General features: G+C 44.7%; 1 protein-coding gene across 1 annotated transcript; it reads left to right on the top strand.

Annotated features, from left to right (window-relative positions):
* Window positions 1–11,747: 11,747 nt before the first annotated feature.
* STX16 (syntaxin 16) lies at window positions 11,748–26,736 on the top strand. The gene is made up of 9 exons (XM_082490880.1): window positions 11,748–11,979; window positions 14,770–14,813; window positions 17,184–17,291; window positions 18,515–18,655; window positions 19,211–19,373; window positions 20,164–20,255; window positions 21,436–21,579; window positions 22,118–22,198; window positions 24,447–26,736. The coding sequence occupies exons 1-9, from the start codon at window positions 11,898–11,900 to the stop codon at window positions 24,549–24,551; spliced, it is 960 nt and encodes a 319-aa protein (XP_082347006.1). The 5' UTR covers window positions 11,748–11,897; the 3' UTR covers window positions 24,552–26,736.
* Window positions 26,737–27,417: the final 681 nt, after the last annotated feature.

Here is a 27,417-nt window from a genome sequence, read left to right as displayed (position 1 = left end):
AGGGAGACTTCCACCCAGAGAGAGACACTACAGACAATAAAAGTTTGCTGACATAAATGGAAGAGTCTGAAGGACAGAAAAAGTCAGAATCGAGATTTTTTTTCAGGTCATGAGGCCTTTTTTCAGGTCATGAGGCCTTTCCTTCATGCTGTGGTGACTCTGGTCCTCTCTGACAAGTAGTGCTGCAGGAGGAGCCTACAGTACAGAAGAGAATCCATACACCGGGCAACACAGCTTCATCTGCCTCCTACCGTCTTCTGTGTGACAGAAGTCACACGCCTGTGGGGTGAAAGTCTTCTTTCAGAGTCCCCAAAGTCATTTACTTTTACATTTACTTCATTTAGCATAAAAATTTTCACCGTGCTTCCAAGTGCCATTGGGACCTGTGTGTCAGTAGATGTGGCCCTCTCACAGTTTTACCCTGTGTGTTTCCGTGTGTCCTCTCCAAGGCTCACAGAGCCTTCAGTCTGTCTTCACATAAAGTCTTGAATCACGGGTTTGATTCTCTGGGAGGACTCTGAGCACTGCGCGTGACAGATCAACACTGGGACTTAACCACTGAGCAGTCCTTTGTAGATCTGCACCCCGTCCTGTACCTGGGGCAGGAGAGCCTCCGCTCCGCCGCACTGACTCCGTCAGTCTCGCTCTGCCTCATTCATGATGATAGATCTTTTCCATCACTGATGCCTGAGAGCTAAGCCCTGGAAATCCTACGCCCCGCGAAGCCCGCTGACAAGGAAATACACGCTCCATACCACCCGCGCCTTGAGGAATGAAGGTGTATGAAAGGCTGTGTTCAGGCTGCATTATCAGATTCAAAGTGGAAACTACAGAGAGAGAAAGGTCTGAAAGATGAGCCAGCCAGGAATGCATGTTGCTTTCACCTTTGATCCACGTGGTGCTTTGATGTGGTATTTCAGTCCTTCAGACAAGGTAACTTATCCCAGTCTGCAGCTCACGGCACCTCTGATGGATATAAATGAGGCAGCAAGCCGTGCTCTTCGGCTCCCACCGAGGCACTGCCAGTCAGCGGCATAACTCAGTCCCAGCTCCCTTCCCATCCCCACTTTTTTCTCGGCCTGCAGAGTCTAGAAGGAAAGTCCCGCAAATAAATACAAAAGCACTCGATGTTCCTCTAATGGCATTTCAGGGAAAGGAAGCATGAAACCACACAAGCTATTCATCTCCATAAAATGGTTTTATCAGGGGCCCGGAACACAATTCCTTAGCCTGAGGAGGTCTGATCTTCCTTGTGAGATGTAAATGCATGACATTATGTGCAGAATGGGTGCTGCTTAAGAACCCGGAGAGATACAGAGCAGTCATGTGGGAATGATCAGCATAAAATATTTCCTTTTAATGATGTGCACACTTCTGCTCCTTTGAGGGAGAACAACATGTGCACAGAATACTGCAGCATATCCTTCTAGTGATACGGAGGTCTTGATCTGCTGGTGAGGGCTCAGACTCGAGACGTTATTTGTATTGCTGACTCAGCCAAAGGTTTGCTTCTCAGTCGCTCACGGTCACTCAGCCTCCCTGTGCCAGGGTTTCCCACCTGCAAGGCGGAAACAAAGCTCGTGTCCATGGGTTGGGCAATGAGCTGAGCTGGAAAGCCTGGCTCCAAAGTCCTGGGGCTTGCTCCTCTCTACAGTCAACAGTAGCACGGAGTTCGCTTTTCTCCCATAAGATGATTCCTGCCTCCTCCTTCCCTCTCACAATAGCACCAGTGTGAGCCTCAACTCCCAAACCCAGGATGACGGAATAGTGTTCAAAGGAGCCCAAAACCAGTGCGGGAGCGCAGCCCTTCTTGGCGGGGCTCTTGGCATACAGCAGAGGGGTCCCGCTGGGTGGGAGAGGACCTGCCAGGCTCAGCCGCAGTGGTCCGAGGTGGTGGCACCAGAGCCGATCACTGCTCTTCTGCTGAAAGCTGCTGTCACAGCCCGCAGCTATCGCAGCAATTGCAGCTCGCAGCCGCTGCAGTTCGCAGTTCATTGCCGTAAATTAAATCACCAGCGTACGGTAATACAGCAGACTGGGGATTGCAGAGGCCGAGGACCCGGCAGACTGCTGTGCCTCTCTCCCCTTCCATTATGAAAACAGGGGCTCATACCTTCGCCGCCCCGGGAAGATTTGGCACAGTTTGTCTGTCCGAGTCCCAAGCAGCTCGCTGGAGTCGCGTGGGAAAGGTGCGTGGGCACAGATCGTCGTGCAGGGTGCTGGGATTGTGTCTCCAGAGGTGCAGGCAATTCCCCTTCCTGAGCCTAACGTTCTCCTCCGCGCGGGGTCTGGTGGTGAGCACCAACGCCGAGCCCTTGGGCTGCCACCGCTGCCACCCCGCGAGCCGCTGGCACGTGCCTTAGGAGGAGCAGTGTTCTGTAGTTGCCTTCTAAAGCCCTGTTGAAAAATCTGTCCCAAAGAATAGAAAGAGGGGCATTAGCTTAAACAAGCACTCGTTAACGTGCACATGAAACAAGCCCTGCTGGAAAGGGGGCAGAGCTGGAGCTATTCTAACATGCTACCTCCTGTGCAGCCTTTAATTGCACACTATTCATTAATCCTTTGCTCTTCAGAGCAAACAGATCCGTTTCAAGACACTTGTGTTACATAAACAACCAGAAACGCTTCTGGATGAGTTTGTGTGTACGCATCCCCCCGAGGGAGCGCCTCAGACATGTTGGAGATTCTCATCTCCCTGTGCAAGCGCTGTGCTAAAACTGATAGAAATTAGTATTCGCTGTGTGGCTTTGTTGGGCTGGTTTGGAAATTGGCTTTACAAAGTCCACATGAGAACTCAAAGAAAATTGCTGAGCTCTTGGCTAAGTTAGGAACAGAGATGGTCTCAGGAGTGGCACCCGGAGGAAGGCGGGCATTTGCAGGACCGTGCGGAGGTACAGGAGGCATCTCACTGATGTGGGGTTGGTAACACAGTCCCCGCAGGAGGGAGCATCCTCCTCTCACCACCAGCCGTTGGTGTCTGCTGCCAGCCCCGTGCGCTCGCCCTGCCGTCAGCCCACGCACGGATTAGACAGGCAATTCTGGGTCTACAACTATTAGCGCTCACCGCAGTGATGCGGTTTCACGGTCGCTCCATAGCCAGCATCATTGTGGCATTGGGGCCATGCAAACAGAAAGAAACTAACAACGGAGCTGCAGGAGTGGGCAAATTTTCTTTGTTCAGGAATTTGATCTCTGCAACGCAGCTGCCATCTTGCTTATAAAAAGAGAACAGTTTCCTGGAAACAGAAATGAGGGGGAGAAAGGTGGAGAAGCAAAGGCAGGGAGCACAGAAAGGTGTTGGCAGGTCTCTGTCGCCCTTGGACCGCACGTGCAGGGGAATCAAACACAAATGCCACTCCGTCACTCTTCCATTCCACAGGAAAGCAGACGGCGGGTCCTGCGGGGAGCAGGACGGGGTAACCGGCGATCCGTGCAGCGGGGAGACATGTTGAGCTGGATCTGGAGCCAGACTAACTATTGGCCAAAGTCGTCTCTGACACAACTCTGCCAAAAGCAGCTCAGCATTCTTCACCTCCCTTGAGCTTCACCAGGGACAAGCTCAGCCCGCACAGCCCGCTGGGGCAGGACCCGCACTCAGCAGACCGAAGGGCCTCGCGGGCACTCGCCAACCCGACGCGTCTGAGTTCACGAACTGCAGGCGGTGCTGGCCCCCGTGTTTCATTTTCCTGTTTCCCCCGACATCCCCGAGCGAAGCGAGTCAAGCGTGCCTCACCACAGCGCCTGGGAGACCACGGGCAGGAAGGGATCGAATTTTCCAGTTTTGCCTCAAGCGTGTCACCACATCAGCAGACAACTCCTTTGCCTAATGCCAGTGTATTGTGTGTCACCTCATATTTCACACGATACAACATAGCCCAGTGGTGCAAGCCCCTTCTCTCGCCGGCTGACTGGTATTTATGGAGATAGCAATTACCAGGAAGCCAGGATTTGGGGCACGCAAGGGCTGGTGGTGGCACAGAGCCCTTGCTACTGGTGGGTGGGATTCCTTTACCTCTCCCTGAACCCCTGCCAGGCCACTCAGCACATCTCCAGCCACAAGAAGTTTGCAGCTGTTTTGGTTCGAAGCACCAGCGCAGGGGGAGAAGCGGGGGAGGCTCTATCAGCTCTTCCCAGGGAATGCGGTTCCGTTCCTCGCACCTCATCTTTGGTCAGGAAACCGAGATGGGGACAGGCAAAGCTGCTGAGCCTACTTAGGCAGAATACCTCAAGAAAACATGAGGAGCCAAATTATGTCCCATTAACTTCTCCCAGCCCACCATCTTCCACAGCTATGCTGCAGGCAAAGCCGGTCAGCGTTTGGACATTACCTAGGGCCCTGCCGCCGGACACCTCCCGGTCTCTAATGTGCTCTCGCTCGCAGTGCTGGGGGAAGGCACTGCTGTTAGCTGGGGCACTGGAGCACCAAGGATAACCCAGGCTCAGGCACCCTAAACCCCACTGTGCTCCTTGTGCTCAACAAGTGCTGCTGGCTGAGCGCTTCTGACGGCCTCTTCGACGGCTTTGCAGGGGACACAGTGGACAGAAGTCAGGGTGGACGTTCCCATGCGAGGAGAAGGGGGTGGCTGTGCCAGCATAACCAGCCAGCCTGGACTGGCACAGGCTGGATCCATCCCTCCTTCAGATACAACCATTCGGACATGGGTCTCTTTCCTGCAACTCAGCTCAGGGCTCCAAGGATCCCAAACCCTCTGTGCTCAATGGTGGATGTACTCCAAGTGTGGGAAGATGTGACCACCCCCGCAAAGCACAGCCAAAGGGCACTGGACTGTCTTTCCCAGCAGGGATGCAACAAGGACAGCAGAGCACAGAGATGGGGTCACACACCCTGGAGACCGCAGAGCCTCCCAGATCAGCCTGTACATGGCAGCATGGAGGTGGGAGATCAAAATCAGCCCCTGCCCACTCTGACCACCATCATTCGCAGTGCTCGGGATGATCCTCTCCCAGCAACGGGGGCGAGTGGGGAGTTCAGGGCACGGGGGACTGAAGGGGATATTCACTACCGCTGCAGACCGGCTGGAGCCCACGGGCAACAGCTGAAGGGTCCTGGGCTGAAGGCAGCCACAGGGACCTCGGGGGAGGTAAACTGGTTGTGTCTGGGCTGCACGAGTCATCCAAGGTTGGACGTCCATGTCTTCAGAGGGATCAAACGAACACAGCTTGGGAAAAAAAGGATTGTCAAATCAGCATCACTCTCCCTTGCCTCAGTTTCTTCACGTGTGAACTGGGGGCAATAAGACGTGTTCCCGTGAGGCCGTGCTCTGCGGAGTGGAAGTTCACAGACAGCGGTAAAAGTGTTTCTAGAGACACTGTAATTCTTTCATCTGAGCGACAGAAAGAAAAGAGAAAGAAATGAGAGCAGTTCCCTTCTTGGAGCTGCTGTTCCTTGCAACCCCTTTGTTTTGATTTCAGATGTACGGTTTGCCCTTTTTTTTTCTTTTTACTGTGATGCTATTTAAGGCCGAAAGGGGATTTCATCATCTCCCCATGGCCATTCTCAGCTGCAGCTCTGACCCCCCCTCCCCGCCTTGCTTCACTTGGTCTAATAAACTTTTTTTTTTTTTTTTTGCTTGGTCTAGTTTCCTTCCTTGCTCCCTTACATCATCTTTGTACTTATCTCAGATTGTAACATTTCCCATTTCTAAGCACCTCTGAGAATAGCAATAAACACCATGTACGGCAGTATCTTGGCATAACATGTCAGCTGCAAGCAGCAGTCCTAAGTGACAGAAAACCAGTCTGGAAATCTACAATCCCTTCTTTAGAGAATACCCACTTGGCACCGGTTCATTAAGAAAATCAGTATTTAGAGCTCCTCAGTCCACAGGAAAAACCAGGGCAGAAAAGTGAAGATTTAAGTAAGAATCTGCTCTTATGTGCCCTCTGCTGCTCCCAAATGGCATTGAAATTAGCAGGGGCATTTCTTCTTTCCCTCTTGTTTCAGAATGATTTATGGCTAAATGCCATTCATTATAAAGCACAGTCAGACTGCTTCTGTGCAAGATAATACGCATTACACAGACCTTCTGATTAGATTTTTTTTCACTGCTTCATTGATTATTTTTACATTGTAATGTGCAAAAACCTGTTCATGTCTTCATCAGCCCGACTTGCTTCCTACGTTTATGAAAAAGATCTTTCTTTGATAACAGTTGTTATTGCTGGAATGAATGTCAGTCTGTGATCTACTGTAATATATCTTTCTGAATTGCCTTCTCTAATTTTATTAGTTGAAAAAAACACCACCTAATTTAAGGAGATAAAACCTTCTGGAAGCGGAACATTGCCACTAATTAGGGTAACAAGAACATAGGTATGAGTTGCTGGGGATACTGGAGTCTAAGCTTCTTTTCCTCACACAAGCACAGGCATCATTTTCTGGAACAGTCTTCCTTCTCTTTCTGAAATTCTGCTGCTTTGGGGAAATTATTGACATTAATCTCCTTATCCATGATTCCCTGGGGAAAAACGCTGACCAGGACTCAGCAGCTCCCGATTCAGGTCCTGGGTTTGCTACAGATACCCCATGCGACCTTGAGCAAGCCACGCTTGGGCTGGGACTTGGTTTTCCTATCTGTAACATGGCAGTAATGATGAATCCTGTTGTTTATTGCCAGCTCTTGCATTATGCATATCTGCAGGGGAACTGCTCACTGAATCTCTTCATGGCGCAGTTCCTCATCTCTAAAAGAGGAATAATAATACTTCCCTTGTCTGCTTATTTTGATTACAATCTCTTTGTGTGCGCATGTACTTGAAGTACGGTGGGGCTCTGCCACGGTATGCAAGCAACCCATTTCCCTCCTTTCCTGCTCCAGACACGGTACTGTTCGACCCTCGAAGCTGGGTTTGCAGAGCGAACTGCCCTCAGCACCCTGGCGTCGCAGCTGCGGTGGCGCGACCTCTCAGGGAAAGCTGCGATGTTGGTAACCACACTGACTGGCTTGCTCTAAAGCACGCAAGAAGGACTCACAGAGCATACTGTGCTAGCTAAATTGCAGGGTAACATCACTGCTATGGTCAACAGCAAACAGCTAGGGGACAGAAACGTCTGGAATTCACACTGCCGTTTCTGGGGAGGAACATTTAACCACTGCTGTACATCCAGCTCCACAACTTTTGCTCAGCTAAAACATACACCCGTGACAGCTAGGTACCCCATCTTGATCTAAAATCTTTGGATATATATCTCACAAGAAAGACACCAGTAACGAATTTTTACTTTTGATACATCAATTTAAATGCAGAATATCTTCACATCACTGCTGGAGAGGTAATTAGGATAAGCAGAGATACAAATGCCTACAATGAGTAATCTTTTATCTTTGCTGCAGAGATGACCTAACACCACGGTGACACGGAAGATTTAATATAGTGCCTAGCTGAGGAAAGGAATTTTGCACACTATTAGATGACAGAGTTGTTCCATTGTTTAAGTACCACAGGCATTATTAGCCTGTCATGAGGCTGGGGTACGAGCTCAGAGGCTGTAGCTCGCACATCTGTCTTTGAACAAGGTTGCGTGTCTAATTATGTATGTGAAGTGTGTCTGCCTGCAAATACCAAATTTTTGCAGCTGAATTTTGATTAAAAAACTTCTCCCAGCCCCCAAGCAGACACAGCAATCTTCACTGCCTACCCAGCCTGAAGCAAGACTTGGTTCCACCTGGCTTGCTGCATTTCAGTAGCAGGGGAGGAGTACAGACATATCTGCAGGATCCATTTCACCATTTTTCAGTGTGCAGAAGAGCAGCTGAACTCACGGCAACATTTGAGTGTAGAGCAAAAGAGGCCACTTAAAGATGTGAATTTCTTTCTCTTTAGAATTTAAACACCCATTACTTAGGGTCTCTGCATGACCAACTTACTGTTCTTTTTCAGATGTTCTTCTCTAATCCATTGGATTCTACAATCTGCTGTTAAAATTTTGGTAAAGCTAGATCAATAGGAAAAGACAGCTTGTTCAACTGCAGTTTTCCAGGAAGAGTATGTAATATCAACAGTTTGAACCCAGAGAAAATAACAGTTCTCCTCTGTTTATATTTCCCATGGGTGCATTTAGATTAAAGCTCACCAATATAAAGAAATTTTGGGGCAACCATGTCGAATTTTCTGTTAACAAAGTTGGAATACCAAGAGCTGGTTAAGAAACCAAGGGAATGAATTTTAAAAACAGCAGAGGCGATTCTTGCTCCCATCTCCCTGCCTTGCAGCACCACCTACAGAGGGGCTGTCAGAAGCACACCCACTGCCCGAACTCGGGGAACTGCCGGTTCACTGCCCAAACAAAGCCGGGTTCAGTGATTGACACACTCTGGAAACTGCCAGTTTGACAGCCCCGAAGCCTGAAAATCTGCTGCAACAGGATAAAGGCAAGAACGCGGTCTGTTTTTCCGAGATCCTCTCAATTCCCACGCAGGAAATGCACCTCAAGCACTGGCAGAGGTAACCCAGCCACTTCGCTGATTTCTTCTTCAGAAACTTTCCTGCAGAAGAACTTTTCTGGCAGCCAGGTGTCCCAGCTGCAAAAGGATGGTGGGATTTTCCAGGGCAAAATGCACTTAATGGTCCATTAATCCTACCTTTGGCAGAAGGCGATTGCAGGCTTCAAAAGACTGCAATATTTCACCTCCTCCGCGTATCTACTCAATTACACAAGATAAAATGTCGTGGGGGTTGACCTTCATTTGATCACCGAAGCATAAGGTCCGTTTGCCCTTGGCTTAGCCTGGGTAGCTAAACAGTAAACAGCGGTGGTGCAGGGACCGGACTGTGAGAAAGGAGTTTGCAAGCACAGTTCAGAAGCTGGCTTTTGAAATACGGCTCTGATTATCTTTCCATTAAAAAAAAAAAAAAAAAAAAAAAAGCTTAGCTATTCGCCTCAAAATAGAATGTTCTTCTGAAATAGGGAGTATTTTTGTCTTCCTCCAGAAGCCTGATCCAAATGCCACGGTAGTAACTGGAAAGTTCCCACCATTTTGGATCAGGCCCTGGCTGTGGGCGGCGGTGGGTGCAGGAATGTGCGAGTGCAGGCAGCATTGCTATCGCGTTGCTCATTAGCAACAGCAGAAGAGATCAAACATTTAAAAAGCAGATAAGAGGGCAAAGGAAGACACGGGCTGCAAACCTATGGCAGTGAGCTTTAGTGCCAAGAAGCAACAGCCCAAAATATTAATGGTGTACACTTAGAAAGATACATTTAGCGATATGTGCTGGCTTAGGAGGGGAAAATATGGTCTTTTTTATGAACGACCGAGTGCTACCTTACAATGCATTTGTCTGCCCTTGCCATCCCTCTAGGAAAGATATACCAGGACCTCATTCCTCCGATGGTTACATGTTTTCTTCTGATTTCCAGCCTACATTTATTCATTACCAGACAGAATAGATCTGCTAGCTTTTCTCTGTTTAGAAAACTAGTTACCTTACAAAGTCATCAGGTTAGTCTAGCAGTATATACCTTCAGTAAAAGCATGTTGTGTTGTATTGTAGCCCATTTCTATCTGCCATTGTGTCTGGTTTTCTTCTTGACTGCTAAATTTATCCAAAAGTCTTGCATTTTATTTGGATCAGACTTCAATCATTTTTTCCTCTTTTTAAATGCTGGAACAATTTTCCTCCTCTCAAACTGTGTTGTGTTGCTCCTGCAGTGATGCTGTTACACAGCCAGTACAGCCTTGATAGGCCAGTGCCGTTAGACGTCTGGGTCAGAAATTATTGTTGTATTATGGTGTTCACATTTTGTTCCACTTGGATGCGATAATTTCTACCTCTATGCATTAGTTTTCTCTACGTACATTTCCACTACATATTATGTATTCATTTGTGTCCTGCCTCTCCCCCTTTCATTACCCCTACCTCTTCTCTCCTTCGTCTCCTGGTACGTATGCCAGAAGAACATTTTGCTATTTGTTTTAATTTCCTTTGCGAGGTCTAACTCTGCTTTACTTCTGGCACGTTTCCCTTTATGCCTACACTTCCTAACTTCTGAGACGTAGTTTTCTTTGATTAATCCTTTTTTCCATTCCTTCTACTCCCATTGCTTATTCCTCATATCCACTTTGAAGTGGCTATTCACCGAGCTAGGTCTGGAGCCCTTCCTTACAGAGTTTTTACCCCTCTGTATACAAGTCCCAGATGCTATTATACCCTCGGCTTAAGTTCCAGGCCTGCCCAATATTCAAACCTTTTTAAGCTGTCAAAAAACAGGAAGCAAAAGGCGTTAATTGGCAGAGTGTACCAACTTCCAGCACATTAGGGTGTCAGGCTTCCTGCTGGGTTCATGTTTGCCATCCCACCATCTGAGATACTCAACCGGTTTTCCCTGCGCACACATCCAGGGCTAGAAGATCATGGGGAGAACGCCAACAGCAGGAGAAATTCTTCTCGACCTACAGCCATGGCAGCAGTGCCAAGAGAAGACTGGAAGGTCATTAGCTGAAACTATTCTCATAGAATAAGAAATTGTTACAGTAGATTAAAAATTAGCATGAAGAAATGAAATAGGTACATATATTTTTAAAGCCTCTGTCAGGCAGCCAAAATGAAAACAGATTTCACCAGACCACGAAAAATGAAACACGTGTGTTAGTCCTTGTACGACTGCAGCTTATTTCCTTGCTAAATTCCAAGTTTCGGGTCTCTCCCGCTGAGGCAGAAGGGCTGCTCAAGAGAACTCCCCAAATGTCTTATAATAGCAAATGAATACTTTTTTCTATTTCTCACTGTACAAGTTTGCCCAGGCGGTTAGATAAAACAGGATAACATTTCCAGAAAATGTGCTTGTGATTATAGTCACTGTTCCTACCACATGTGTAAATACTGCTTGATTTGAGGGGGGGGTGAGAGTTGAAGCTGGGGAGTCTGTGGGCGCCCAGCGTGCCGGCGCTGCCCAGGCCGCGGGGGTTCTCGGACGCGGCCGTCGGCTGCTGCGAAGGGGGTGAAGGTGGGGGCGAAGGTGGGGCAAAGGTGAGGAGGGGGAGCGCTGGAGGGAGCCCCGACCCCCCTCGCGCCCCTCTGCCCTGCGCAGGGGCAGCCGGGCACAGAGCAGCCGGGGGAAATCCTTTCAGGCCGCCTTATTGAAAAGCCTCTTTTTAAGGAAGGTCGAACCCGATGTTGCCATTTTAAACGGCTTGTTCATTTTCCGGGAACATCCTCATTTTTGAATGGTCAGAGTTGGCAAAAAAAGCTGCATGAGGTTTTTCAGAAAACAGAAGGTTCACTGGAAGCAAAGGAGACCGGGGGAAGGGGGGATGCAGAACATAAAAAATACATGGGAAAAGAGAGCCCATCAGACCAAAATGGTCATACTACAGTATTTTGCTCTGAAGCAAACTGAGGCCTTTTGAGGACGATTCACAGCGGGGAGAAGGCGCAGTTTAGCCGAAACCGCTATGGCAATGGCAGGGCTTCTCTGCCGGCGGCCGCTGTGCCCCGTGTCCCCCGCAGGGCCCGGCAGGGCCGCCAGCGCGGAGGCCGCCATTTCCCCTCGGCCCAGCTCGGCCCTCCTCACAGGCCGCCGGCAGGAGGCACCACGGCGCCCACCGCCCCGCCGGGGCCGGGGCCGGGGCCGGGGCCGGGTCCTGTCAGCCCCGAGCGGGTGTCGGGGCCGGGCGCGGCGCGGCGCTGCTCGCCGGGAGAGCCGGAACGCCGGTGCGGGGCGGGCGGGCCCGGCCGGGCGGGGCGGAAGACGGCGGGCGATGCACAACGCGGAAGTGCGCCGGGGCCGCCGCCGGATCCGGGGGGGATGGACGGGGCCGGCGCCCGGCGGGGCCCGGCGCTGGCGGCCTCGGCCCGGGCCCTGTGAGCGGCCGGCCGGCGTGTGTGCCCGCGGGCCCCGGGCTGAGCTAGGGCCGAGGGCCCGGCGGCGGTAGGCCATGGCCACCCGGCGTCTAACGGACGCGTTCTTGTTGTTGCGGAACAACGCGGTGCAGAGCCGGCAGCTGCTGGCCGAGCAAGTGAGTAGTTTCGGCTCCTCCAGCCCTCTGAGTTCACGTAGCATGGCTGCTGCGGTGAGTCTCCTCCCTTCATCCTTCCTTACCTCGCTGCGCCGCGGGCTGCCCGGCAGCCGTGCTGTGTGCCCCGTCCCCCCGCTGCCCCGGCCCCCCCCCGCTGCCCCGGCCCCCCCCGCTGCCCCGGCCCCCCCCCGCTGCCCCGGCCCCCCCGCTCCGAGCCCTCTCCCCAAACCCCGCCGTCCTCTGTTCTCCCCCTCTGCCCCACCAGGTCCATCCCTTTTTCCTGCTACTTCACGTAAAACGAACAGAAGAGATCTGTCTCGGTGCTGATCACGCCTCTATTCACTTCATGAGTAATAAACGCACTCATTGTTCCAATAACTTCATGTTAGCATTGACAGGAGGTTTTTTGCCCATTGTGCTTTTCAATGCCTCCTTTCCCCAAAGCAAAATATCTAATCTATTTCATAGAGCAGAACTCTTCTATTCACATAAGTGTGGCCAGTGTTAAATACGCTAATGTAGATTGTATCCATTGCTTGAATTTTTCCATAATTTGCTGTGATGTCCATTGCCCTTTTTATTCCCCCCAAACACGACTAATACTGAAAGTCACCTGTGAGACAGGGGAGTCAGTGGATTCTAGTGTAAGTCCTCATTACAGAAACTTCAAGAGGCCGTTTGGTCAGAGGCAGCTTACGCAGCTTTTTGCAAGTTTTGAGCAAGTCAGGCTGTGATGAACTGCTTGGCACTCAGCTATACTGAGGTTCTTGCACTTTCTGTTCAAACTTATCATTTATTTGTAATAGGCACCAGTAAATATCTGCTGGCAGTCTCATTGTTCTAAATTGCTTTACATTAGTGCACTTTTGTTAGGAAAAGCAGTTCTCTGTGCAGGAAATTTTATTTGGACTGATGAGATGCTATTGAATGGTCTTTGTTTGTTATTAACTTTATTACACCTGTATCCGACAAGTTATGTTTTAAATTGCGTTTGCAGAACAGGAAGTGTCAATAGTAATGTGTATTATACGTGTTTAATTTGGCACTGCATTTAGTTCTTACTAATGTGGTGTTTTGCCAATATCAATACCACTTCTTTAGATCCTTGGATTTTTTTTTTAAATATCATCTAGAAAAGTTAGTGATATTTTACACTCACATACAGGTTACTGAGCAGTGAAACCACACTTTTACTCAACCGTGAGTACAATAACACTTAGCACTTGCATAAAACGTTTATTTACAGTGTTCGTTAACATTAATTGAAGCTATTTTCTAGGATGCTCCTTCAAATGTAATGAAAGCTAACAGCGCTTGGGAATTGTTACTCTTGTGCAGCAGATGAAGTTAGTCAATGGCTCAGTCTTGATTCCGGTGGCCAGTTCAGAGTTCCATAGTTACTCACGACAGGTGTACTGCTTTAGCAAGAGGTGTAAAGATTGCAGTGTGATCTGTTTGCCTTCCATGTTTCCAAGGTGCCCGTCACTGTTGGAGTTGCAGCCAGTTACCTTTCCTTTTGGGTGGTGTCCCCAGAGCGGAGCTGCTGAACACCGGCAGGGCAGCCTTGCAAATTCTAACTCGCAGTGCTTTGGCTTACCTTAGCCCACTCTCCAGGCTTCTCCTGAAGAAATCCTTTACTATGAGAGCTTGCTGTCGAAAATTGCATTCTGCCCTGGAAGGTGCATTCTCACGTGGACAGTCAACTGCTCCTTAAACTCAGATAATCAAAGTAGCATTCTTAACAGTATAGTCCTATTTCAAAAGCTTGGTACAGGATAAAAGACATCATTAGTTGAAGCCTGCTGCTTTGTTAAACCACAAGTATTTTATCCTTGGTTTAGATTTGACATGCTCGCTTTGTTGAATCTTTCTGTGAAAGATTAATTTTACTCGCACATACCCTCTACAGTACAAAGACTGATGAATAGAGAAGATATGTTGCCTCTTGTATTTTTTCATATGCATCTGGGATTAATGTTACCTGAAACTAGGGCATAATTGAAGTGTGTACATAAGAGAGAGTATACTACATTTGCTTTCACTTTTTGTCTTTTGCTGTCTGTTTAATCCTGTGATAACTGGGGTGCTTGTCAATAAATGTCTTACAAAAGCTTGTATGTGGATCCTCCAATCATAATCAAACCTTGTATCTCACCAGTGGATGTTGAATCACAGAACAGTTTGAGTGGGAAGGGACCTTAAAGCTCATCTAGTTCCAACCCCCCTGCCCTGGGCAGGGCCACCCCCCCCCCCCAGCCCAGTTGCTCCCAGCCCCGTCCAACCCGGCCTTGAGCACCTCCAGGGATGGGGCAGCCACAGCTTCTCGGGGCACCCTGCGCCAGGGGCTCACCGCCCTCACGGGGGAAAATTTCTTCCTAATATCTCATCTGAATATACCCAATGCTGTCAATACTGCATTCAAATTGCCCTTGCTGTCACATTTCAATATATTCTGTTGCAGTTTTTCTACCTGAAATTTTAGTAATTACAAACTTCATTGTGCAGTTACTTTGGAAAAGAAACCAAGCTCTTAACTGGATCTCTTATGTTCTCTCTGTTTACCAAGCAACTGAAATATTTTTTTAAAAGTTTGCACATTAAGCAAAATGCTGTCTTAAAAAGTACAATATCATGATGTATTTATTGAATAGCTGTGTTTAAAAGCCAGTCTGTTTTGTTCTTGGTAAACCATCATGCTTAAAAAATAAATTAGTGTTTTTTCAACTGACCATACCCTATATCTGTCCTATGTCTCTTTTTTTCCCTTTTATCTTTTGCTGTCTCTAACTGGATGGGGCTGATGGGATCCACAAATCACTTCAGGAGCTGGATGAGGTATTGTTTTTCACGTTTTATTCTGCCATGGTGCATCAAGTGTACATCATTGAGCTAAAATGTTCCTTTCATTATTCTGCTAGTTTATGAAGTTTCATTATATAGAGTGAGGTGTCTCCGTGTACAGTAGGAGGACAAGGCTGCATACAGAAGGCAAGCGTTCTGTGGTATAATGTTATTGTGTTAATAGATACGCGTGCAAACTAGTCTCACTTATTGTATACATATGGGATAGAGTGACTTTGTGCAATGAAGCTATTAACTCCTTTTTATGCTGTGCATGGATTGTGTAGACTTTATTGGTCAGGAAATAAGGTCAGGGATGAAAAATAGGCTTTCAGGAAAGAATTGCCCAGGAAGGAAGAGGGATTTTTTTTTTTTAAAAGGGGAAGGAGTGGGGAACAGCAAAGTTTTCCAGGCCTGATAAAGGAAAATTAGAAATCTGGGAGAAACTAGGAAGCGAGGGGTTTGTATGAAATCTTTCCCTGAGAACAAACAGTGGTATGGCAGTTGGGTATGTTTCAAGTGGTATCAGTGATGGTACCACCTCTTTCTATCTCTAGTAAAGGAAGATTATTTTTTCTCTGAAATTACAAAGCCTGGTTTGATTGGCAACAAGATCTGTGTTTGTCTTCCAATTCCATCCATTCCCCTGCCCGCCTCTCGGAGGAAGAGGAGGGCTGGAAGCATCTATGGCCCCAGTGCTAAATGTTTCTCTTTGGCCCTGCACACCGTTAGGTGTGTATCACACTCAGCATTAAACTGGAGAACCATAGGCATGCTTGTTGGAAGGAACCTCTGGAGATCACCTAGTTCAAGACCCTGCTCTATATAGGGTCATCCATGACTTTAATCAAATCTTGGAAGCCTCCAATAAAGAAGGTGCCATACTTTCTCTGGACAACCTCATCCAACACTGCGCCGTTGTAGAAATAAGTTTCTTTGTACCTGCACTGTAGCACTGAGTCTATTTATATAAGTTTCTAAACCCTACCAAGAAAAGTCTTCTGGTCTCTTTAAAGGTCAGGAGTCCTAATACTGCCATTAACAAAAGAATTGATATTGAGGGCAAACAGCACATTTTACTGGTAATGGTATCAAAGCAGATATACAGCACCTTTATGTTCAAGATCAGACTGTCGCTTTGGGTTTCTGCCAAACTGAGCTTTAAAAAAAAAAAAAAAAAAAACGCAAAAAACCCCAAACACCCTGCACATTATGTTCTTATTCCTTCATAGTTGTCATATTTTAAGCTTTCTTGAGGTTGAAGTTATTCAACCTGCATCCAGAAGTATTATTTGAAAAATCAGATTCCGATAGATTTATCACAGGCATTTTGTGACTCATAAATACTTTTAATAAGTTATGTGTTTTTTCCTAAAACCTTTTAATATTTCAACCCTACAAATTGGATTCTATTCCCAACATTAGTTTCCAAAAAGTATATCGTACCCTTCTGAAGCTGCAACTGTGCTGCTGTACATCAGTGTGCATCAGTCTCTGATAATATAACCCCTTGATTCATTGCACCAGTTATTCAATTATGACTGCTAATCGTGATAGGGGGTTTCTTTTACTCCTTCCCCACCTCCAGCCCTCCTGTGGATGTGTGGAAAGCTGTGTATAAGCTGGCTGGCACATGGTCTTATTTACTGTTTGACAATCTCTGGAATTTTCTGGAGAATTACTCTGCCCATTTTCCTGCACGTTTCTTTGCCTCGGACCGTAGGGCTGAAGCAGCAAGCATGTATCGTTGTGATGAAGGGTAGTGTGGATCGGTCACTGCCTTGGCTATTTTTGTTTAGCACCTTTTAATTTCCATTAAATAAATATTTTCACAATTTTAGTTGCATGTCAGTTTTCAAGTGTTTTCTTAAGCTGCCTAGTATGTGAGCAACATTGTTTGTGAACAATCATGGGATACTATTTTTATTTCTTGGAGATATAATAAACATTTTTATTTGGAGGTTTTCCCAAATGAGATTTTCAAACTTGCCTAGCCCAATATAAACCATGTTACACCATTGATGAGGAATCCCTTGGCTGTGCATCATTGTCTAATATGAAATGTGCCAACATGAGAATTACTTGAATTTTCCTGCAGTACCATATTTTCTCCTTGAAAATCTGCTAAGAGCTTATCCTGAGTAACTTTCATTTTTCAGATGCTGTAGGAAGTGGGAGAATTTAGCTCATCAGCCTATAGGAACAAACCAGGAGAAGTGGAGCTTGATCACACCTGCATCATGCACAAACACATTTTTGAGGTTAATTTTTACAGGAAGGCATACATGCACTTTTTCCTAATGCTCAAGGATTTGTATCTAATTTGAGTAAAATTAATTTGCTGTTTCTTCTTACCTTGTGTAGCTTGCTGATGATCGTATGGCACTGGTGTCAGGAATAAGTTTAGATCCCGAAGCAGCAATTGGAGTAACAAAACGCTTACCTCCCAAATGGGTTGATGGAGCAGACGAAGTAAGTTGTGTGGCAAATCCAACAGAGTTTGATTTCTCACGTGGCATTCATTAGTGTTGTCAGTTACGTGCTCAGTGCTGTAAGTTTTATGATAGAAGAAGTATTAGAAGAAAAATTAAAATAAGTATGTTTTCTAAACTGACACCCTTGTATAGAGGAAAATACCAGGCAAACTGTTACTTATTATCTTGGAGGATATATTGCAAGTGAAATAAAGGGAGATTTTCTAGGGCCGGAAATTCCAGAAGACTGGGTTTGCATCATCAGTGGGAGCCCAGTATTAACAGTACGCTGGGACCGTTAGGATAGACATGCTTTAGCTGGGCAGTTAGACTCGAGGCTGCAGGAAGGTCCTAAAGCTCTTAGCAAAGCAAAGTTGTTCTCAGTTTGAAACTTAGAAGGAACGATACAAAAAAATCCACTGGACTTTTTGTTCGAACCCTTTGAGGGGTCCAGTTGAGTACGCACTAAAATGTTGGAGATTAGCAGTTTACTGTTTGAAAACAGGAAGTGTTAGTGTCTTTTAGCAGGAGAATTTTTCCTCTGTGCAGTACTGATGCCTCACAAGTTATGGAAGCATTTGGACGAATGCAAGGGAATGATTCTGGAGGCATCCAATTAAAAACTTTTTCTAGTATTTGGCATGTGAAGATATTCTTGACTTTCAGAAAATCCTTCTAAAACGTACTCTCAGAACACATGTTGGCTCATTGGTTCATGTGCACAGAACCTGTTGTGCAGAACAGTGATCAGTCTCCTTTGTACTACAGTAGCAATTGCTCTTACAGATTTATTTTTAATGACCTCTTTGAAAGCACGTCATTTAACTTCTGCTGTTAAGTTCAGGCTACCCAATGTTTGACAGAGTTGAAGGTGTGACCTGAATTTTCATTTATATATTTGGAAGCTGGCTAAACCTTCTTACTATGATATTGATTATATAATGATAAAAATACTATTCCAAGTTAATGAAGCATATTTGAAAACAGCAGGCTCGCCTAAGGTTAACAAGACTAGGTTTAAAAAGTAGCAAACTCAAAGCGTATGAGAGTGCTGGGTTACTTCTTAGTCAGCTTTTTCTGCGTGGGTTTTTTAGTGATCTTTGGTCTGCTTTTCATGTTATATATATTTCTTTCAATGATTTTTGTCTAGCATTTGTCAGAACCTTTTCCTCTGAAACATTAGTCACTTCCTTTTCTTCACTGTTGAGTTTTCTCTTCTAGATTCAGTATGATATCGCCAGGGTTAAACAGAAGATGAAAGAATTAGCCAGTCTTCATGATAAACATCTGAACAGACCAACACTGGATGACAGCAGTGAAGAAGAACGAGCAATAGAAATAACAACCCAAGAGATCACACAGGTACAGACTGCTTTCGGTTCTAAACCTACAGCGTGACACATCTGTGATGTACCGTGATGAGGCAGTGGTTTCTGTCGACTAAAGCACTTCTTTTGTAACTAGTATTAGGGTGAGCCGGGAGTCCTGGGCTCTGTGGTTGGTGCTGCACTCACTGTCTTGGTGAACTTCTCAACGAGTCACTTAACCTCCCTCTTCCTTTACTTACCGGTTTGCTTTTCTACTTGGATAGGATTGAGAGACTGAAGCAAATGGCATTTACAGATATCTCAGAGAAATACAGATATATATTCTGAGGCTTCTGGTCCAAGCAGTTATAATCAAGCAAATGTCTTTGGTCAGAAGTAGTTGTGTTACTTTGCTACCTTGTTAGCTTTAAGTTTCTTGTTCATTTATGTTCTGTGTTTCCATACCTTTTTAAACATTGCACCGGGCAATAAGAAATTAATTTTTAAAATCTAGAAATCAAAATATTAGTCTTCCATTTGGAACTTTTGCAATGTGATATTTAAAGTGTGTGTTGCTGTCTGTTTTTGACTAATGGAATTGTTTTCTCAGTTATTTCACAGATGTCAGAGAGCAGTCCAGGTCTTGCAGAGCAGGTCACGTAGTTGTACAGAACAAGAAGCACGTGTTCTCAGGAATGTAGTGTCTTCCTTAGCACAGTCCCTTCAGGACCTATCCACCAACTTTAGGCATGCACAGTCTGACTATCTCAAACGTAAGCATAAGAGATACAGTAACACAGGGGCACCTTCTGTGGAAACCAATAACTAAGGCGTGCTTATTTTCTTGGTTGGGAAAACTGAAGCACAGAAAGGTTATGGTTTCATGGTTAAAGACACCAGTGAAACCATCCACATTTTTAATGCATCATCGCTTCTCAAATTGTGGTCAGCAAAGCCACTTCTGTTACACGGGTGAAGCAGCTGTGGGTCTTCAGACATGATACCTGCTGTTGACTGGTAGTCTGTGATAAATTACAATTCTGCATCCATAAACGTAGCGGAAGCAGAATATCCTCTGTTTAAAACTCTAAAATTGTGTGCAATTCTATTTTCAGCTAAGTAAGATTATTATAATCTTGGAAGAAACCCACAAAAATTTGATCTTCAAATTTAATACCGATATAATATTTCTTCCTCCCATAGTATAAATGGCACAGGTGGAACTTAGGATCACAATTCAGACGAGGGATGTTCCTAAGAGAATTTGTTAGAAAATAGCCTAGAGCGATTACATTTTAAGGCTCTTAACTTACTTAATTTGTTTTAACTTCATGGAAAATAATGACTTAAAATCACTAATTTAATCAGAGTCCTGCAGGTCTGGTTGAATTTGTTATGCCTTGTTAAACAGTAAGCCTGTGTGACAGTTAAAATTTCGATACTGCTATTTATGTCATTTATTAGCCAGATTTTGTGCTTTTCTATCTGGTGCTTCAGAGCCTACTCTTACTCTGATTTTAGTGTGCGTAAATATCGTGCTCAAACATAGTTTGTCTTTTACAGGCATGAAGAATAGAGAAGAAAGATCCAAACACTTCTTCGACACCTCAGTCCCACTGATGGATGATGGGGAGGATGATACGCTTTACGATAGGGTAAGTTAAGATATTATTACACGAATTCAATACCAAGAAACTTTTTAATGTAATTCTAGTTTTAGTATGAAAATATGAAAACGGTATGCCATGAGCACCAAGCTACAGGGAAATTCTATTTCTGCAGATTTCTGTGATACGTTTTCCTAATTAGTATTGCTGTTAAGACGTTAAGATGATTGTGCCATCAGCCTCAGTGTTGCAGTGCGAGGGAACTCAGTTTGATGACTGAATTCTCCTTACGTGACGGACAAGGGACTAGAAGGTCTGTAAATACAGCGCTGCCCTTTGGCACACCACCTTTCCGGGCAGATGCAAGAGTAATTGTTAGAAAATTGAGTGATTCTGAGTTCGGGTGGAAGGTGGCACTCTTGAAAGTTAACTCTAAAGTGTAACTGAAGATTTTCAGTATTACAGATGGTTGCAAATAAGAGTGTAATGATTGGGTTCTGCACAGTGAGGTCAGTATGTTGTACAGCAGTGTCAGACACACTTTGTTTTACTCTGTTGTGGAGTTTGGGGATACTGCATTTCTAAGCAATGCTGCGATCTGTTCTATTGCGTCCTACCTAATAGTGCCACAGAATACACTTAACGGTAATGTTTAACTGAAAACTTACAGGGAAAGTTACGGCAGCTTTTCAGCTAATCTTGTGTGTGAGAGGTTTTTCGCTTATCTCTATGTAAGAGTGATGGGGGAAGGATAGTGTTCAGTTGTGAGTGGCTGTGGGAGACAAAACCAGTAATGTCTCCATAGTTTAAAACAAAACCAGAATTGCTGCTGTGTCTTTACACGTGTTAATGGCCATTGACATGACACAACTTCTGTAATGCTGATCAACAAGTAGATATTCCATAACTACAAGGCACATGTATTTGTTTTGTACATCAATAAAAACATTCTTTAGGACAGATCTTATTTTTAAAAGCTGTTTATGTGTTCAGGCAGGATGTAAGATTTACGTTTTTTCTGCTAAAACTATAAATAGTTGTCCAAGTTATTTTAGTGGCCCTGAAACTCTGTTTTTAAAATACAATAAGATTTTTTTCTTAGATAGTTGTCTACTATGGAAATTCCAAACGGGCTGTTGTGTTATGAAATCTTATAACACTTATAATTATTCCTGGTGTTTTCACACTGTTAGTGTTAGTTCAACATCTGAATCTTCTATTTCAACAGGGTTTTACAGATGACCAGCTAGCATTGGTGGAGCAAAACACATTAATGGTGGAAGAGCGGGAGCGAGAAATCCGTCAGATTGTACAGTCAATCTCCGATCTCAATGAAATATTTAGGGACCTGGGAGCAATGATAGTAGAACAGGTACATTGACATCACAGTGTTAGTAAGAAATAGGAGATTCCAGGTAGTGTTAAGGCTTCCAGAAGACTACTTGTATCATCCTGTTTTCATGCGCTTCTCGCTTTTCCAAACTTACCTCTTCAGGCTAAGGTTTCCTCTGCTTGAAGTCTGCCAGAAGATGAGTTAATGGAGGGAAAAAAAAAGATCAACTGGTTATGGGTGTTAGACTAAAAAAAAACTTAAAATCCCAGAGTTCCGGTGGTTATTTCTCCCAGAGATTCAGTTTAGGTTAAATGTGTCAGCCAAAAGCACCTGAACTCAAAGTAAGGTGGTTATTGAGGGACGTGATGTGCGATGGTGACAGAGCTGCCAGTTAGGCATTGAGCAAGGAGGTCCTTTAATGAGGTCCCAACTAGTTCCTCCGTAGAAGTTCAGAGTTTACATGGTTCATTAGCTGTTTGCTGTGAGAGTTGTTAATTATTCTGCTGCTCATGATAATAATTGCTTTATGAAGTTCATTTAGGTTCAATTTGGTGCTCATTTTCTCCATTTTATTTAGGGAACAGTTCTAGATAGAATTGACTACAATGTTGAGCAGTCATGTATGAAAACTGAAGAGGGTCTAAAACAACTACATAAGGTAAGGTGACAGAATACTTAAGCTGCTTTGAATTTCTGAGAGTCTTTTATAATTCACTAGCCATTGAGTTATTCAGTCATTTTTCTATTGGACGTTGTCCCTTTTAGAAATGACCGCTGTGTCAAATGTCCAACTGTACTGTAGTAGGAACTTTCCGTATAACTTCTGTTCATGTCGTGCTGGATGCCTAGTGTTAATTTCTTCCATAACTTCCTGGGCATCCAAGTAATGTGCTTCGATCTTTGTATTGCTGACCGGTGGGCCCTATCTGCAATTCCTTCTCTGTTTTGAGAGCCCAGCCCTTGTAAAATAGGACTGGTTATTGAGTACCTCGCTGTAGATTTCGGTCAGTTGATATATCCTAGTTTGAAAACATTATCTCAATAGTGCGAGCAGCAAGAATAACTTTTGACGTTTTCTCTTACCATCCGACACTTGATAGAAGTTAGGTCCAACCTTATGCTTTTAATGTGAAGCTTTTACTCTGAACATCTGAAAAGTTTGAATTGGCAGCAGAACACAGAGTTTTGTGGTTGTTTTGTTGGCTTTTTTTGTTTTGTTTTGATTTTAAGCTAAGTTCTGACTTGTCAGCTCAGTTCAGTCCTTCCATTGCTGGAAATAAAGTAGAATGAGAGATTTATGCAAAAGCCTCTACTTAAGTAAAGTATTCTGTTTTGGAAACGTGAATATCTTGTTGCTACACAAGCAACTTCAGATTACAGTAGACTTATAGTATGGACAGCAAAAAAGTGCCGTTTGAGGAAAAGCAAAATAAAATGGTTATAGGTTTGTTCTTGTTATACAGAAAAGTAAATCGGGGGTCGCTAAAATAAGGCCTTGACCATTGGTGAACAGGGCTTAAAGTGATGGCAAGCAATTTGCACAAACTGACCTGGAAATAAATGAAGCTGTTGGAATCGATGCTATTTCTAGCCGAGTGGTAGTTACCGAATTGTCAGCAAACCCCTGTTTGGATTGCTGACTAGCGTATGGACTTTTGATGCAATATATACCTGTTTTCAGTACGGCATAGGAATTTTTTCACCTATCAGGGAAGACCGACACGCAGGTCTGAATAGTGATATCAAAGACAGATACCCTGCTGTTTCTAACACTGTTGGTAACTTTATTCTGATTTGATATCTATAAAGTGAATCTTCTTTTCTGTTTTAATTGGCATAATTACGACAAACTACTGAGACAGCACTTCCACAGAAATTGCATTAATTTGCTGCAGAAGTGGTGATACGAATCACTGGTTACCAATTCCTGCTTCACATGAAAATTGGAATCAGGTGTGATACTTTGTCAGGCTTTGATACTTCAAGCCTAATTAAGTAAATAATCACAGTGGTTGCCTGTTACATAGTTTCAGCTCAAAAACTCCTCTTTAGTAGATCTGATAATAAATAATTACCTTCCAGGGACTACAAAGGAGAAGAATTAATATCTTTTTCCCTTTAAATTTTGAAGGCTTATTAATTTAAAAAGAATTAAATGAAAGTTTTGTTTCGTTTAGCTTCTATTAGCAGACTTTCATTTGGCTTTTGGAGAGTTTTCTCCACATTGCCTCCTTTGAATTCCCCTGGGAAAAAGAGGAGAGGGATGAGAAAATGTGGTTAGAAGAAAGAAGGAATGTAGCAGAAAACTGAGAACCAAATCAAAAAGAAAGCTTTCAGTTCTAATTGAAATTAAATGAAAAGGCACAGCTGAATCAGGTACAACAAAAATGCCTATTAAAAAATGAAGTTTTGTTGTGAATTTTAACATCCTTCAAATATAATACAGGAATCTGATATCAGCAAAATGGGTTAAAATATCTTACCGACTTTTCCTGTTCAGACTTTTGCATACCCGGTTGCCTGGTCTTGTTTCCAGTCTTCATAGCTAAGAGTTCCTCCGAATGGAGCAGCGTTCTTGTGTGTAGCTCATATGTCCTCTGGAGGCATAGGGCCCTCCCCGGGACTGCTGAAAATGTCGCAGGAAGGTTGCTTAACCGGCATGAGGATGCGCTCCTCTTTAGAGTCTGCTGCTCAGTACAGATGAGTGTGACTTCAGAGTACATTTGCCCTCACTGAAGTCTGTGGTGCAGACCGGAGTTATTTTGTGGGAGTTGCTTGCAATATACCTCGTGTGAAATGTCAGGTACCTCAGAATCGTTCACGTCGCTTATAGCAAACAAGAGTCTGTGCTTTGTAGCTTTGCAGAAGGAATCTAAGTATTAACTCCTCCTTTTCTGTTTCTGTAGGCAGAGCAATATCAAAAGAAGAATCGGAAGATGCTTGTAATTTTAATTTTGTTTGTTATAGTAATTGTCCTTATTGTTGTTCTTATTGGCGTAAAGTCACACTAGGTTTCACTTCATTTTCTCGTTTTCGGAGTTTATGTGAACTTTTTTCCCCGGTGTGAATGGATGGACCTGCACTCCAGAAAGCTGCCTTTGAATGTATAAGCCCTTGTGGTGCAAAGTCTGTGCAATGTTTCTGTAGAACTCTTCAAAGTACAAGTTTGGTGATCCGTGAGGTGTTTGTAAGGACTATATGGAAAATGTCAGGAAACTTGATGCTCCCACGCAAATCCTTTGGCGCTCTATGCAGAGGTATCTGGAAACTCAGTACTTAATTACAAAATTGAAGTTCACCAGTGAGTACAGTAATTAGTGTGTTACTGTGAACAAAAATGTGTTGTCTTCTGTATTCTTGTGTCACAATTGCGACAGGCTTCAGACTTAAACCGTGTTACTGAGTCATGGGACTAGGTAACAAAAATTGATCTAGATGTAAAATAGGTCGAGGCACAGAATTGTTTGACTTCATCTCCTTTCTTTCAGACCTAAAAACTCCAAAGAACTGGATAGACAGCTAAAACAGAGAGCTTTTAGCAACCAGAACGTCATCCAACCCCTGTGATCTTAATTTAGATACTGCATCATTACTAAGAATCAGAGTAGTACTTGATCTTGTAAATAACAAGATTTAATCACTGGCATAATTTAACACATTTAGTTAATTAAAAAACTTTCTGAGATTGAGTAATCACGGGAATGTTTTTCCTCCCCAGAATGATGATATATATTTTTTCATGTACATTTTTTTTATAGTTTAAAGTACAGACATTACATTAAAGCAGTGGTGAAGTTAAACCTAAAAAATTGAGATTCTCCTTCTGGCTCTGTACTCCATCTGACCCGCCGTAGTGGGTCGCAGATGTTTCAAACTGTAGTTATTGTATAAGGTGTTTATTTTACAGTGCATCTGTCCACGTGTTATGTTTTTTGTATAAGAACTGACTTCACTACAGTCTATCTTACATCCATTTTCCCTGACAGAAGATTATTTAATTCAAACGCCTGCCTGGAAGAGGACGTGTTTATGGTCTTTTACTGACCATGAGGGATGTCACGCAAGTGACGTGTTACTAGGCCTTCGGTAGAGAATTTGGAGTCTTTTCACTGTTTTTTTCAGTGGAAAACTTTGCTGTAGGCTATAAAAGAGAAATTAGGGCAACATCTAAGTAATAGAATACTCATGATTCAATTCAGGCCTGAGGTGGTGTGCAGTTGTAGAGGCCTTGCCTTAGTGGTTTTGATGCGGCTTTTCTGTACGGGTTTTTTCCCCCAAGGGACTGTAACTTATTTCCGTCACTTTCTGACTGATACAGTGCTCCCCGTAAACTCGCAGAGATGCTCTGCTCGAAGCCCCGGAAGTGCAGTTTCATAACACTATGATATTAACGTTGCCTATGCCGCCTGCCCTGAGTTTATCCTTACTACACACTGAGGAGGAGTTAAGATGTGGCTTCAAACTGACTCGGTGCAGGGAGGGACCTGAAAGCAAAGACTACACAGACGTGAAAGCCGTGGCTTCTGCGTGGCTTATTGTCAAAAGCTTTGTACCACTCTTGTTACCTCTAGAAAAAGGGGATATTTAACTTCCAAAACTGCCTGTTCGAACCCTTGATTAAATTCATAGAGTAACCTGGTAAGAGAACGAACGATGCGTGCAGTTGGGTGTGCAGCTCCCCTCTTGTGGTAATAGATCTTTTCAATGATCGTGAGTAAAACTACTGTCTCCCCAGCGTGCTGTCTGCATCGGTTGGTGTGAAGCAGCATATTGCTATAATTTAAAATACTGTATTTGCAACTTTCTCTCTAACATGAGATTGTGTTATTTATTTCTGTCTTGACTGGTGCTTTTGACATTTTATCATGGCTAATGAATTCAAAGAAGTAATAAAACACCTCCAACCGAATTGGTCAATTACTCATTTTTTAAAAAAATATAAACTGCAAGATACTCGTGTGAAGTTAATGTGTCTCCATATACTCTTGGTAATTACATGAAAGCAGCGGTGACGGGAAATAGCTTTGAAAAAAAAAATATTGTAACCTTCCGTAGCACAATGTAACTTGCGTTGTCAAGAGTGATCCTCCGCCGCGGTTGTCACTGAAAGGCCCGTGGTCTCTTAACTCCACTGAGGTAATTTTCCACCCAAATTCTGTAAAAGGCAATGCGCTTCCAATACGCATCACACGAGAGGCTAAACTTGGATGTCAACTGTCCTGTGTAACTTGAGCTGGAATTTATTGAAGATGATTATACCCAGGAAAAAAACCTCAGCAAGACAACTTCTGGGCTTCTAAATCGTTGCAGATGTCTAGCTTGTTACAGTTCAGTCCAAACCACCAGCAGCTCAATCAAACCCTCGTGCAGTGCTCTGTGACAATCTCGCTGCCCGGTGTGTGACAGGGGGGCACCATCTGCGCCACTGGGCAGGGAAAGCCCCGAAAAGCCGCTGCCACTGAGGGGTAGTGTGGCTGTGCCGGGGCTGCTGCCTGCTCCGGAGTCAGAGGAGCAAGAGCCGCCCACCTGAACCTGCCCACGGCGCTTCTGCCCGGCCCCGCGGTCGGCTCCGTGCTGCTGCGGAGAAAGCCGTTGCGCTCTGCTGCGGAATGGGGCCTCTTTGTGGTTGCTGGATCCTTCTCGGCGTGTACAGAACCTCCGATTCCTTACAAAGTGCAATGGGAAACTGCGTTACTGCAACAGAACAGCATTGCTAGAGCATCGCCCGAGAGCCTGTGGCCCCCCACCTGGGGGTAATGACCGATAAAGCTGTCAGCTTGTACAGAATTTCTCCATTAAAATGCATGCAAGCGTGCAAAAATGAGCTGCTACTCCTTGTTAACGCAAGTTAATTCTAGTGATATGTGAAAATGATGG

This window comes from Vanellus vanellus (assembly GCF_965231255.1).
Source record: "Vanellus vanellus genome assembly, chromosome: 15".
Taxonomy (NCBI): Eukaryota; Metazoa; Chordata; class Aves; order Charadriiformes; family Charadriidae; genus Vanellus; species Vanellus vanellus.
The sequence above is the reverse complement of the archived record's forward strand: the minus strand, read 5'-3'. Positions and strand labels throughout refer to the sequence as shown.